The 14,625-nt window shown below is 46.4% G+C and overlaps 1 protein-coding gene across 1 annotated transcript in view; it reads right to left on the bottom strand.

Annotated features, from left to right (window-relative positions):
• The window catches only part of LOC124803270 (protein dachsous), a 334,804-nt gene that overhangs the window by 25,643 nt on the left and 294,536 nt on the right, over nucleotides 1-14,625 (bottom strand). The window contains exon 21 of the mRNA XM_047264453.1: nucleotides 10,023-10,322. Within this exon, the coding sequence (XP_047120409.1) occupies nucleotides 10,023-10,322 (300 nt within the window). The remainder of the gene's footprint in view (nucleotides 1-10,022; nucleotides 10,323-14,625) is intronic.

Below are 14,625 nucleotides of genomic sequence, written 5' to 3'. Positions count from 1 at the left end.
GCACCGTGCTCTTATCAAGATTGCGATCAAGTTACATCTTGACCAACCACAAAGGAAGTCCAGCAGTTGCACAGAACCGTTTTTTGTGGTTGTGACCTAAGTTGGTAGCACTTCGTTGCAACCTTTAAAAAAGTTGGTGTATGCAACTGCTCACTTCATAGAAATCCCTACTCTATTACCGAACCTGAATACTGGATTAGCTGATGTCTGTTTACACGATAAGTCCAACAATAATCATACTGCGATGTCAAAGACAAATGGTTCAAATGGCTCTGAGCACTATGGGACTCAACTGCTGAGGTCATAAGTCCCCTAGAACTTAGAACTACTTAAACCTAACCTAACCTAAGGACAACACACACATCCATGCCCGAGGCAGGATTCGAACCTGCGACCGTAGCGGTCGCGCGGTTCCAGACTGTAGCGCCAGAACCGCTCGGCCACCAGCGGCCGGCTGTCAAAGACAATTGGGTAATCGATCACAGCATAAAAGCCACAATGCAGGCAGGTAATGCTTGAATGTTGTGTACAAATTTTGAAGACCCACGTGACAATATCTCCAGTTACCGTTATCATGTTATGTCTTTGCTTGGATTTCGTGTTATTACCCGATTTTCATTGACATCACAGAATGATTACCGTTTGTTTCTTATGTAAACAGACATGTCAAGAGTTTACGTTAAAAACAGTATGTTTTTTACGATTTCCTTCAGTCCAAGGAACTATTTTATAAGAACTATTTTACAGGCGTTTGATGCAACGATGACTTTAGTGAATCTTTTTGACACCGAGGTAATGTGAGCGTATATTTTTGTATACTGGTGTCCCAAGAGGAATGTTCAGTATTCAGGGATATGGCAGAAACGACCATTAGAAGCGAAAAAGTAGGTTTTGTTGTTCAAACTTTTCTGATAGTATCCAGCGTGAAATGCAAGGACGTATCGAGAGGAACAGTGAACGCTTTATGTCTTGCAGAGCCACGCTGAGTCCTCGGGGCAGCTCCTAATTGAGGGCCCAAAGAAGAAACATCCAGCAGGGACTGCAGCCTTCAGGTAATAGTTGATACAATTAACGACGTACTGTCAGAGTAGAGATGTTCCGCGGCGTAATCAACCAAACTGCGTGACCTCTTCGGTCCGCAGAAGAGCCTAGACATTAATCTGCGTCACCGCGCCGGAGATTATTTACATAGAGTGCGAGTGGCGCATTAAGGGCGGCAGTGGCGAGGCGTCGGCTGAGCCCGCCTAATTAACTGGCGTCGTCGTCCTCGGAGCGGCGTCGCCGTCTGCGTGCGCCAGAGTCCGCCTGCCGCGGTCCCGCGCCGCCGCCACCGATTCAATGCAAAGTGCCCCGCGAGCCCAAAAACGAAAGCGAGAGTGGCCGCCAGAGGCGAGAAACCAGCCTCGCCAGTGACCGCGGTTCGCTTCTCGGCGAGGTCGCCCGCCAACTTTGCCTCCGGATGCGTCCGCCGCGGAGCCTTTCGTGAAGTAGGCTGAGGCACAAGTATCTGGAGAATACCGCCAGGGAACTACGTGTTGCCAGTCGGCGCTTGTTGCTCGTATGCCAGTTGCAGATATGATAAGTCCACGCAGCGAGGTAGCCAACGCGGAGGCAGAAAAAATATTCACTCGATGCTCCGCGCACTCCATTATTTGTTTTATCGAAACGGAATTTCGACTAAACGCGGCTAGCCAAGTAATTTCCCTGACGCAAGTATGATAAATTCCGAACAGTTACCTATACGACTTATTTGTAAAACATTGGTATAATTCCCAATCTGGATCGAAACCGAGCTAGTAATACGCTATATTCAACCAAACTATACATAATTTGCAGCAGGTTTCAGAGTCACAGGCATTTTAGTTCATCGTAATAGTATGACAAGGCCGAGTGCTGTGTTGCTTTTAAGGCTTTACTAGAAATCGCCACGAGGGCACTAAGACGACAACATCGTCTGCTTCGCTCACCAGCCCCATAAACGCACACTGTACGATGTAATTTTTTTCACAGAATTGATTGGATGGTTGGTTGGTTGATTAATTTGGGGGGGGGGGGGGGAGGGGCCACATAGCGAGGTCATCGGTCTCATTGGATTAGGGAAAGATGGGGAAGGAAGTCAGCCGTGCCTTTTCAAAAGAACCAACCCGCCATTTGCCTGAAGCGATTTAGGGAAATCACAGAAAACCTAAATCTGGATGGCCGGACGCAGGTTTGAATGCCGTCCTCCAGAATGCGAGTCCAGTATGCTAACCACTGCACCTCCTCGCTGGCTTCACAGAATTGAAACGCCGAAGCATTCCACCAGATGCTTTCTCCATCCCAAATGGAGCCTCTGCTGCTATCTGCGAGCGCTAATTTCACTGTCGAACTGAGAGAGAGAATCAACACCGATTCCGTGATCATTTGCAGAAATAACTGTCTGACGAAGTGACACTTACGTTGACAGTACTTGTATTCAATGCGAGAGGCGTATCGGATACCTGCGAATGTCTCGCTGTTGGTCATAAATGCTGCTGGCGGAAACGTTAATCTCCTTCTCGACACTGCTCGTAATCAGTTAATTGTTCAGTCCGCACGTAACAACCAGTTTTCGCTTCTCAGTTTAATATCGCTACTCCATCATACTGGTCCAAACCCGTCGATCCGTAAGGCGATACCAGTGGATGGTACCATCAATTTAGCCGGTAATTACACTTGAATGGCGACAGCGCGCTGCAAGTGACTCCCGACACAGAACGGATGTTCCGCCACGCTGGGAAGCCACGTCCGAAACTAGTCCACGCCCAGCTATTACATTATTTGCTTCCAACGTAGAGGCCGACTGACGTGTTCCACGAAATTACCATACCCCGTGTTGACCGTGCAGTTTCCTTTGTGTCGGGTACCTGCTGATGGGCGAGGTGGTGGCCAGAGAGAGAGAATATGTCAGAGGCGAACGAGTCTACCTCCTGTGGACGTTGGCGCCAGACGTCTGCGTTCGGCAGCCAGCCCTCGCTGCGAACTGAGAAGGTTTAAACAATAATTGATATTCGGTGCGGCGTACATGAGGCCTTGTGTCTTAAAGGGCGAAGCTCTCCGAGAGAGACTTAAGAGTACTGCGCGGTAGGTCTTTCTTTCCAGTTTCCGTCAGCACGAAACAGATTTAGCTCTTTGGAGCAAGGATTTTATACTTGCTGTTCTTAGTGAAAAGAGTGTATTATTTATGACGAGGGAATGAATTCTAGGATTTTTTTTATTTACTGGTATGCAAAAACAGAGCTGTGCATATCCCTATGTGTCACCACCGTGTGAATTAGGGACAATGGAGCATGATTTATAAAATTTGTTATAGTATTTAAGAATGCATGGTCTGGTTTCGATATGAATTAATGCAGCCTTCTCACGTTCCCTGCTGCATGAAGCGGTTAAATTCTTACGAACTGTCTGCCGACTACTCTTCGGCCATTGCCACGTGGCAACTAACTGCCATGTCGTTGATGGCCTCGTCTTCACATAGCTATTTGTAATACTTGACAACTTTCGACTTCATAATGGCCATCACTATCAGTATCATCTATGGAGATGAGACGGAAACTCGATTTCCATTTTTGAGTTCCGCAGTATTGAACACGGCATATATCAATTCAGTAACCTACGAGTGAGCAATAGAGTTTACAGTCGATGGTTTTTAGGTTATGAAAAAGATTTAGACAAATCTCTTCTACTTGCATGGTGGTAAAGAAGATATGCCGCGCGAGTTAACAAGATACATGATACTGAATACGTTGCGAATACACACTAGCAATACTTCCCGGAAGAATCACACAACAAAACCCAGTATATCGTACCGCAGCTAACTACGAGAACACCATGAAGTGGCGAACACAAGAGCATCTCGCGGCTGTTGGAGGTGATTCCTCTATTTAATGTGCCGGCCGGTGTGGCCGTGCGGTCTGGGCGCTTCAGTCTGGGACCGCGTGACCGCTCCGGTCGCAGGTTCGAATCCTGCCTCGGGCATGGATGTGTGTGATGTCCTTAGGTTAGTTAGGTTTAAGTAGTTCTAAGTTCTAGGGGACTGATGACCACAGAAGTTAAGTCCCATAGTGCTCAGAGCCATTTTCTATTTAATGTGGCACTGCATACACATTGTACCAATATGCCACTAAAAGAAATAGTGAAACTATGCCGTACGATGGTAGCCATTAATAAATACTACCTTAATGCTTCCGGAGAATGGATTAAAATGGTTCAAATGGCTCTAAGCACTATGGGACATAACATCTGAGATCATCAATTCCCTACACTTGGAACTACTTAAACCTCCCTAACCTAAGGACATCACACACATCCATGCCCGAGGCAGATTCGAACCTACGACCGTAGCAGCCGCATGCTTCTGGACTGAGGCGCCTAGAACCACTCGGTCACAGCGGCCGGCTAATGTGTTAAATATGTGGTACGTTAATTTGGTCGGTTCCTAGAATACAACAGGAGATAGTCTGGAAATTCTTTAGAACTGAGAGAACCTGTTTGCTTTCAACAGAAGAAGTGATACTCGCAAGTGGATTTCGAACCGTGTTTTAGCAGAAGATATAAAACAAAAAGACAAACGTGTCAATGAAACGGCTGGAAAGGTGAAACCAGGAGACAACAGACTTCGCTTTTCAGAGTACACTGCCCGCATCTCGTGGTCGTGCGGTAGCGTTCTCGCTTCCCACGCCCGGGTTCCCGGGTTCGATTCCCGGCGGGGTCAGGGATTTTCTCTGCCTCGTGATGGCTGGGTGTTGTGTGCTGTCCTTAGGTTAGTTAGGTTTAAGTAGTTCTAAGTTCTAGGGGACTTATGACCACAGCAGTTGAGTCCCATAGTGCTCAGAGCCATTTGAACCATTTGAACCATCAGAGTACACTGATATTTTCATTGGCATTATCAATATCTTGCTCCTTCTGAAGGGTGCTATCGTCATAGGAATAACTCCGCTTGTTTCCGCTGGGTCAAATGGGAAAGTTAACATCTTGCGGACGTCGAGGTCATTCAAGATGGACCACAATCTGGGGCGGAAAAAAGTGGGGAAGGAAGATGATCATTGGCTATTTTTCAGTTTTTATTAGCATTTGCGGGGATTATTTCGAGTAGAACTGCTCGCTGAAAGAATCCCTAGTAAAGAATCTCACTGGTATTACCATGTTGAATAGGGAGAACATCGCTGCAAAAAGACCGAGTGCGCATCGATTTGGTAATTGGAGTTGGTCGATCTCGAGTTAGCAATTGAGCAGAACTGACATCAAACACTGGACTCTTTTTCTGACAACGTCTGCAATGAAGGATGCTATGCGTAAGAGTAAGGTTTTTATTGAAACATAACGGGCACACGGGCATAAAGAAATATACTTGAAACAGGAATAAAAGTTCCACACATAAAATACGCAGAGCTCGACGATGATTAGTTAAACAGAGTTGGCGAAATGCGGCTCTTTTTTACATCGTGATAAGCAAAATAGTTCATTTTTCTCGTGGATTTACTCCTAACTATACGAACGACAACAAAAAGAAGTATAAGAATACACAGGACAAAGAAAAGACAAAAAAAAGCATTAATAAAAGGCACCAAGTGTTGGAACGGGACAGCAGAAAAGTGACTGGGTCGGCTTAGGCGGCTGTAAAACACTGCGGCAGACATTTGTGAGCCCTTTCAGCATAAATGAGGGAGAAAGAGAGAAAAGAACCGTTAATTCGTGTTGCTTTTAATTTAGAGCACGCAAGCCGTGGCGAATTGCGGTGTGGTTTATGGCGGCGGACCACGGTCGGCCCACTTGGGGCAGCCTCCATTTTAGAGAACACTACGGCACGAGGAGCACGTGTTCCAACCTAGAAATAATCCAACACATAGAGACTGAAGCTCACCGCTCTGAATCTGAGTGAAAGTAAAGTAAAATAAAATCGGCCCCGCATTTATAGTGCACGAGCACTGTGGTCTACGATTCTTTTCACTGGGAGGAATTCCGACACATACAGAGAGCTACTGATATTCCAGTAAACATTATCGGGTTTTTTGCTGTGTGTGGTGTAAAAGGCCCACGCTGTCCTTAGAGACAGCAAGTTCTGTAGACTGTACGAAACAGTGCGTCGTTGCTGGACACTCCGTCACATACGGTTCTAGTTGTCGATGCCAGCTATCAACTTTGTTATACGGTTGGTCGCGATTTCTGTATATTTCGAAAAGCAACGTTTTTGATTAAGTCTGTCATATGGATGGTGAAATAAGGCAAGATGTGTGTGACATGTCTACATTTGAGATAAAAGGTAGGAAGGAAGTGGGGAAGAGGGGTAAATAAATGTTGTGTTCACATCCAGATCAGGGTATTTGAAACGGAATTTCAGCTCAGGTAGGCAATGATACATAACGTAAGTAGTTCAAGCAAATTGCAATGAGCAAATAAATGACGACGACAGGAAGTGTATTTGAACTTGTTTCTTAAGAATTAATTTCAGTGTCGTAGATATTACGATATTCAGAGCCTCTCTGTATTCATAGCGTAGTGGAAACTTGCAATTGTTTTCCTGTACGTTTGCCTAGGTAATTTAGTATCACGTAATGGAAGAGCAAGGCGTTCCTGCAACTACGTTTCTCCTTTTTTTTCTTTTTAGTGCTCTCGAGGACCACTGAGCCTTCACGACACACCGAGACACCTCCACATGCAAGTCAGGTACTGGAAGAATTTGAAATATTCTGCTACAGAAGAGTGTCAGTACTTAACGACCAGATAAGGTACGAAAACTTGTCTGTATAAAACAGGAGATTACACAAGTGTGTGTAAAACACGTGCATGAAGAGCCTCTCAGGGATCTTACGATTTGTGATATGTGCGTGGTGAGCACGGGGCCCAAGCTATTGCAACACCTACTTTCTTTCTTGTGCTGAAATCTCTCATCTCAGACTAGCCTTCCTTTCCTTATTTACTTTCTCATGATGACAGCCTTTGATGTCGGCCCAGCTATCCCCTACGTTCTGCTTTCCTTTCTCGACATAGTCATTTACATTACATCATTTCTTGGCTGAAGTAATTTTTGGTCCCCTTCTGGGTTTGACCTTCATTCTCCAAATTCTTTTGTAAAGTGTGACAGACTGGGGCAGAACACCTTAAATAGAGTCTACTGTAGGCAGTGTTCAAGATTATCTGCAGACAACAACTGTGTAGACTCGTAAATGCGCTTAAAAGCCAACGTGGCAGCCAATACAATTTGGTGGGGTCGTTATGTATCCTTTCGGTACAGCCCCTGACACCGCAGGGGTTACAATGCTCACGTCCGAGCAGCTAACTTCCCACGTATGCCAACGATGAGATACCTGTCGTCTTGGGGCATGAGGATTCCCAGCAACGGTCATCATGCCAGATGACCTTTCCCATGGGTCAATGACACTTGTGGAGAAAGTTCTTGATTTGAACAGATGGCATTGGGGTGGACGTTTTGCACGTGAAACAAACCAAATTAAACCAAACCAACAGCCGCCGTTCTGATCCGAGCCTCTCATGAGACGAGTATAGAACGTTCATTGTGGACAGTTACAATTCTACTGCTTCCCCTACCCTGGCTACCTCATGGGAACAGGGACAAGCCAGATGTTTAGGAGTGAAACAATTTACCCAATACTTAGTATGTACTCGAACTGATGCAATAAAGCCATTATTTTTTATGGAACACAATGAAGATAAATTCGAAAAAGCTGAATCATCGGGGAAAATATGGAATGGATCATTACTAGTTAAACGATCCTCTGGTGTACAAACTACAGCTCTTCAGGCATGTGAACGTCTGGGTGACACACTACTGATCATTGCTGCATACAAAACTTTAAATATGGGCCAAGGAGTCATTTTCCACCGAGACCTTACTCTCTTCTCAGACGAGGAGCTACAGGCTAATCTTGAGCAATGAACTGTACATTTTGTCTGATGCGTCCAAAAGGTCAAAAGGGTTATAGAATAGATACAGAGACATGGTGTACATGTGTGACATGAAACCATAAGTCTCACTGCCAATGAAGTGCTTCCGATGCGCGCAATGTGGTCATTTGTAATACCACTGCATGGCGGAGCCAAAATGCAGAAACAGCAGACGATCATGCACAAAGATATTTCTTATGAAAAACTGCCTTGGTGTGTCAACTATATAGAAGATGATTGTAATCGCTCAGTAGTTTACCTAGATACAAGAATGTAAATCTCTGGACCACCTGTTATAAACTGAGGCATCAAAAATATATGAATGCCTGCGTCCTGTTGACATCATAATCATACGGAAGTCACACCCATCACCCACACTACCTCGTTTTTTTCTCAACCAGATCATCCACTGTCCTCTCTTGCGATTACTGTGGCAACGGTGTCAAAAGCATCTTCCAACTCCAGAAACAACAGGGTTGCTTGTTTGGACCCTCTCCCCAGAAGCCCACGGATCAGAAGCCTGACGACAAGTAATGGCTGAAGGAACTGCGGCATTTGGGTGCCAGGGCTGCCCACTCTTCATCTGTACCCGCACCCGCCTTGAGAGGCCCTTTCAGGAACCTCAGCCACCAAAAGCTGCAAAGGAAGAGGAAGAGAAAGACAGAGAGCATGAGGAGGAGAAGGAGAAGGAGAAGAATAATCGAGACAAGACTACTCCAGTGACCCTGGAGGTGCCAGATCACCTCTCCCCCACCCTCCCCCACGCAGTCAGATTCCGAACGAATGCTCATTGATTCGGTTCCAGGTGACAGATAGTGACTCTGAGGAATGACCAGGCTTCCTAGCGTTTTTACATCTTACCTGGGCAACTCTAATGTGATCATTCAGTGGAACTGTAACGGACGTTACTGTCACCTGCCAAAACTACGACACTTGCTTCCTCATATTCTTCAGTTTGCATAGCTCTACGAGAAACATATTTCAACAATGACCATTCCCCGTATGCTCCGTATTTATCGTGAATTCTGTCGAAAGTCTGCTGCCGCTGAGACGGCATCTGGATGGCTCTATACATTGCTTCACACAGATTTTGTGAGTGGACTCTCCTTCGTACCAAGTTGGAAGCAATATCGGTGTGGTTGCGAACGACCTCAGCGATCACTATTTGTAATATTCATTTACCTCCAGCAGGCCGCTTACTAACAATGAACTGGGCACCTCAATCCAATAACTGCCCCCCCCCCCCTTTCCTCCTGCTTGGGACTTCAGTGTGCAACACTTTCTGTGGGAGAGTACCACTTGATCTGGTAGGAGCCTTCTTATTCATCATCTTCTTACTGATAGTAAACTGTGTGTCATCAGTGACGGTACTCCTACCCAGTTCGGTGCCGCCCTGCCGTACTCATGGCTTCGCTACATTGGTCACCACATGACGAACCTTGTGACAATGGCCACTTTCTAGTTACCTTGTCACCTCCTTGCCACCACCAGACGGACTGACTATCACGTCTGTCGCTTCGAAGAGTCAACTGGCAGTTGTACGCCTCTGTTGTTATTTCGTCCCCTCTCTGTCAGACTGCATCGACGATGTTGTGCAAGACGTCTCTGATGAGATCATCTGCACCAGTGGAACTGCTGTTCCCCTTCCTATAGGCTACAATTCTTCTCATGACAACTGTGCGACGTACATAATTTAAAATATCACGCACGACGAGTAATACTGTTATTGTTAATGCTCTTCATTATAATGCCACACCCCCCCCCCCCCCAATCACGCGCAGTTCTCCCAGCACTTTGTTGTACATAGTCCTATATTGAAAGTTGTTCTTTCTGAATAGCTATTGTCGCTGCAATTTCAATCTTCTCCTCTTTCTTTATTTCTCCCATTTCTGATAATACTACACAGAACTTCAAATATGCTAAGCTAATCAACATTAGTATCTATAGTATCTAGTGTTGTAAGAATTTAGTATCACAGCGAATTGCTGAAATATTTCGCTTTATAATCTGTGTTGTGCGTTTATACCTCTGTAAACACGAAAAGCAGTTTTTGCACTTTTCCCTGCGCGGAATGCGGCAAGTAGGCGGCCGGCACTCACCGGGCAGCGTGGCCTCGTAGTGGGCGCGCGAGAAGACGGGCGCGTTGTCGTTGACGTCGGACACGGAGACGGTGAGCGTGGTGGCTGCGCGGTGCGCCGTGTCGGAGGCGGCGACGCGCAGCCGGAACTGCCGCCGCTGCTCGAAGTCGAGGCGGCGCACGAGCGTGACGCGCCCGCTGAACCGGTCCACGCTGAAGAAGCCCTCGGCGCCCGGCTGCTCCTCCAGGCTGTACGTCAGCGGCGGGTTCGTGTCCACGTCGTTGGCCGTCACCGCCGTCAGCACCGCGCCCACTTCCGTGCCTGAACACACCACACGGCCGTTTACACACCCGCCCGTTTCGCGCGACGCGCACCGTCGCGTCGCAGCGTGTTCGGAGCCAACCTGTGTCATCTAGAAAATGTATTTAAGAAACACCGAGAGTCGCTGATGATAAATGGTTCAAATGGCTTTGAGCACTATGGGACTTAACATCTGAGGTCATCAGTGCCCTAGAACTTAGAACTACTTAAACCTAACTAACCTAAGGACACACACACATCCGTGCCCGAGGCAGGATTCCAACCTGCGACCGTAGCGGTCGCGCGGTTCCGGACTGAAGCGTCTAGAACCGCTCGGCCACCGCGGCCGGCTCCGCTGATGATATAAACATTTATTGTAGTGCTGTGCACGTAAGAAGGCAGGTGCGGGGCGATTTCCAGCGGCAATCTGCAGTAGGCGAGGGCAAGAAATCACATGTCTCTTATAAATCACTGTGACTGAAAAGTCACAGTTTTTCACATTAGCAAATTTACAGCATCTACCACCAATTTCAGTCACAACAAGAAGTCGCTTTTAGCAACTAGCACCTAAAGTACCATTTAACACTCAAATGCGTGTGCCATGTGTTCGGCCGATGTTCGTACTTCTTTCTGAGAACCGTGTGTCACGTTGTCTAGTTCTGCTGCGATTTCGGTGACGAGTCGCAACTAGAGATCGCATGTAACAACTAAAATTAGCTTTTAACATTCCGCCCTGTGGCTTCTGTTGACCGACGTTCGTACTTCGTTCTAAGAACCACGTGTCTCGTGCTGCGATAGGATAAATGAACCAAGATGTTAGTTTGTTCCGCGGGAATTTGACACTTAGTATTTTGTTATATGTGGCTAGAGTGGGCCCTTCGTGCCGTACCAAACCAGAAGATAGCTGGCCGATGCTTGCGCCTGCGACAGTGTGTGCACTCGGAAGCTCACAGTGGAGAACAGTGAACTCCACGAACACGTAGTTAGTAGGAATTCAGAAAGCCTGGTCCCAAAAGAGCTCTGACTAGTCAGTCTGTAGTTACATACTTCTGTCCTTCTTACCTTTGCGCCTTGTTAACTTACTTTGCACAGCCACGCTTCTATTTCACTCTGTATGTGAACAGCCGAAGTTTAGGCGTTATTTTACTTGTTTCAGTGATTCTCCGTGGCGTGACGACCTTCGTGCTCACATTCAGCTTGAATCCGTGGCATTATATGTATCGTGTATACTCTCGATTTGTTAACAGGTTACAAAATTGGAGACAATGCTACATGTTTACAGTTACTTGTATGCATCTAATATTTGTAAGTACGTGTAACAGGTAACAGAGTCTATTGTCGTCTCGCTCTTAATTACACTCATATGTTGTATTGCTTCTGCTTGATAATAGCGTAACCCTAAATTGCAGTGGTCAAATAAAAACTTCTACAGCTATAACCGAAAAATGAGTTTCGTATGTGGTATACCTGTTTGATACGTGTCTTTGAGTCTTTGCCTTCTTGCCACTGCAGTGTAACAGTTGGTTGCACTAAAGTGCCTGTCTGTCTCGCTCTCTAACGGGTGTCTACTTAGTGACTTGTGACCCTAGGGGCGCGAGGTTAAAGGAGGCTCCTGATAAGGGCGTCTGTACCGGCGAGGGCGCGCTGTGGCCGGCGTTGCACAGGGTAGCGAGCGGCCTTTGGGATGCGCCTCAGCGGCAGCAGGCATGCCGCACGCGGCATGGCGATCGCTTGTGCAGGAGCTGCGTGCAGAGCCGCCGTAATGACGGCGTCTTCAGCCCTTTGTCATCGCCTCCGTCGCCTTGAACCAGGCCGCCAGCTCGCACGCGCCGCTCTGCGTTTCCGAGTTGGCAGTATAGTCTGTCCTCCAAATTAAAAGCGTATTCGTAGATGGAAGCGTTTCTTTACAGGAATGTGTAAACTACGATTGAAAAGACAAATTAAAAGAGTTATCTGCGGCAGTCATTTTTATTTTCTTCCGCGTATAACATGATAAAGAATACATTTTTCCCCTGTTCTCATAAAATCTGAAAGCTTCTCTTTTCAAATATGCAATATGCACTCCACTCGTCACTCGCCACGATTCCTAAATGGGGGCACATGTTCACTACTTACGAGGGCGTGCTGAAAGTTAATGCCTCCGATTTTTTTATGTGATAATTCCTAAAGCTAATAACAAACGTTATGAACAGTCTACAAATTTTTTGTTCGTGTCTTCGTATTCATTTCTCAACACGGTGCCGAACATTTTTCTCCAAACAAGAGACCAGTTATTTTGACTTTGTTGGCGGCGCCAATTCGGAACTGTGTGGGCGATTATCGATGGCAGCGAAGCCCAGGTGTCTGCTTGTACGTTGTCTCGCATTGTCATGCTGAGGATGGTGCTCCGTGTGTGGACGAACTCTTCGAATTCGAAACTCGGCTACGGCTCTCTGTTTCTCACGCACCGGCATAGTTACATTACACACTGCCATTTTACACGATACAGTTCGGATGTCTCTAGCGGCAGAGCGCTGCAAATATGTAGACGTGAAGAATAAAGGTGGAGAGTGTTAATAACTTTTGCTTTATTTAAAAAGGTTTTAGTTGTCACGTAAAAAAAACGGAGGCACTGCTTTTCAGCACGCCCTGATACGCTCTGGCACGGAAAGGACGTCACGTTTTAAAGTTTCGTCATTGTGGATGAAACATTATCTCAGTTGTACAAAGATGGAGCATGAAACACATGTAGGTGTGCAGATGGTATCACAAAACTTCGGAAAACCATCATTTGAAAGTCCTAGACGCGAACATAAATCTCCTTTGTTCCCTATACGAATTCAATGTTTTAACCACTGCGTCAAATACCTCTGTATTTATTTTGGCGAACGCTACATAGAACATGTTTCCGCTGTTTCATCATCAGTGGTAATGTCAGTATCAACTTAATGACTTCCAAAGGATTAATATTCAATCATTACAAAAAAGGGTTACAACATTCAAATATTCTTCGAATTTATCAGATCAGGGGGTGTACGAGATATTCTGTGAAAAATGTGGGTGAGCAGTTGCCCTCATACGAGCCAGATGTTTACAACATTTCTTCTAATCCCAAGTAAAATTTAATTTTTCAAACGGTATGATTAGGTGCGCCAGAGATAAAGGCCGTTTTTCTTCAGCAGTTCTGTGGAATTGTTCTACCAGCCACAGGTCACTGTATTTTCTCTAGTCACACAGTGGGACACAAGAAAGCTGCCCCGCAACCCGCCTATTGAACTGGCGAGTTGACTCTAATGCGGACTGCGTGTGGTTGTGAAAGCACTCCTTGTGCCGTCATTCCCGCTTGAGTGCTCACAGCTCGCTGGTGCGAGGAGAGGAGAGGAGGGAGGGGGGGGGGATTTACTGGAGGAATTCCTCCGGAAACGTTGGCCACCTACGTCGGAAAAGTATTCGAGTTTAGTTTTCTACTACTGTGCAGTCATGCCCAACAATATTTTATAATAGATATTTGTGAACAATGAATTTCGTGAAGCATCTACCGGAAGCCACTGAAATGAAGAGCCGGCCGCGGTGGTCTAGCGGTTCTAGGCGCTCAGTCCGGAACCGCGGGACTGCTACGGTCGCAGGTTCGAATCCTGCCTCGGGCATGGATGTGTGTGATGTCCTTAGGTTAGTTAGGTTTAAGTAGTTCTAAGTTCTAGGGGACTGATGACCACAGATGTTAAGTCCCATAGTGCTCAGAGCCATTTTTTTGAAATGAAGAATCTTGATTCAGGGTGAATGTACTGGCTTTACCAGATGCAGAAGGTTTGCTTCGAGGGAAGAAAATATTGCGATACAACAAATAACAGTCGAATGACGAACCGTCCCTGATGACCTAGATCTTGTTAGACCCTAACCTTCCTTCCTTCGAAAGCAGTTTCTACATCTGTCTACATCGATAGTCCGCAATCCACCATACGGCGCGTGGCGGAGGGTACGACTGGTCATTTCCTCTCCTGTTCCACTCGCAAATAGAACGAAGGAAAAACTGCTGTCTATATGACTACGTATGAGCCCTAATTTCTCGTATCCTATCTTCGTGTTCCTTACGCGCAGTGTATGTTGGAGGCAACAGAATCGTTCTGCAGTCAGCTTCAAATGCCGCTTCTCTAGATTTTCTAAATAGTGTTCCTTGAAAAGAACGTCGCCTTCCCTCCAGGGATTCGCATTTGAGTTCCCGAAAATGCCCTAACACTTGCAAGATGTTCAAACCTACCAATAACAAAGCTAGTAGCCCGCCTCTGAACTGCTTCGATGTCTTCCTTTCATCCGACTTAGTAGGGATCCCAAGCACTCGAGCAGC

The sequence above is a fragment of the Schistocerca piceifrons genome, chromosome 6 (genome assembly GCF_021461385.2).
Source record: "Schistocerca piceifrons isolate TAMUIC-IGC-003096 chromosome 6, iqSchPice1.1, whole genome shotgun sequence".
Taxonomy (NCBI): domain Eukaryota; kingdom Metazoa; phylum Arthropoda; class Insecta; order Orthoptera; family Acrididae; genus Schistocerca; species Schistocerca piceifrons.
This window is presented reverse-complemented; position numbering and strand designations above follow the sequence as displayed.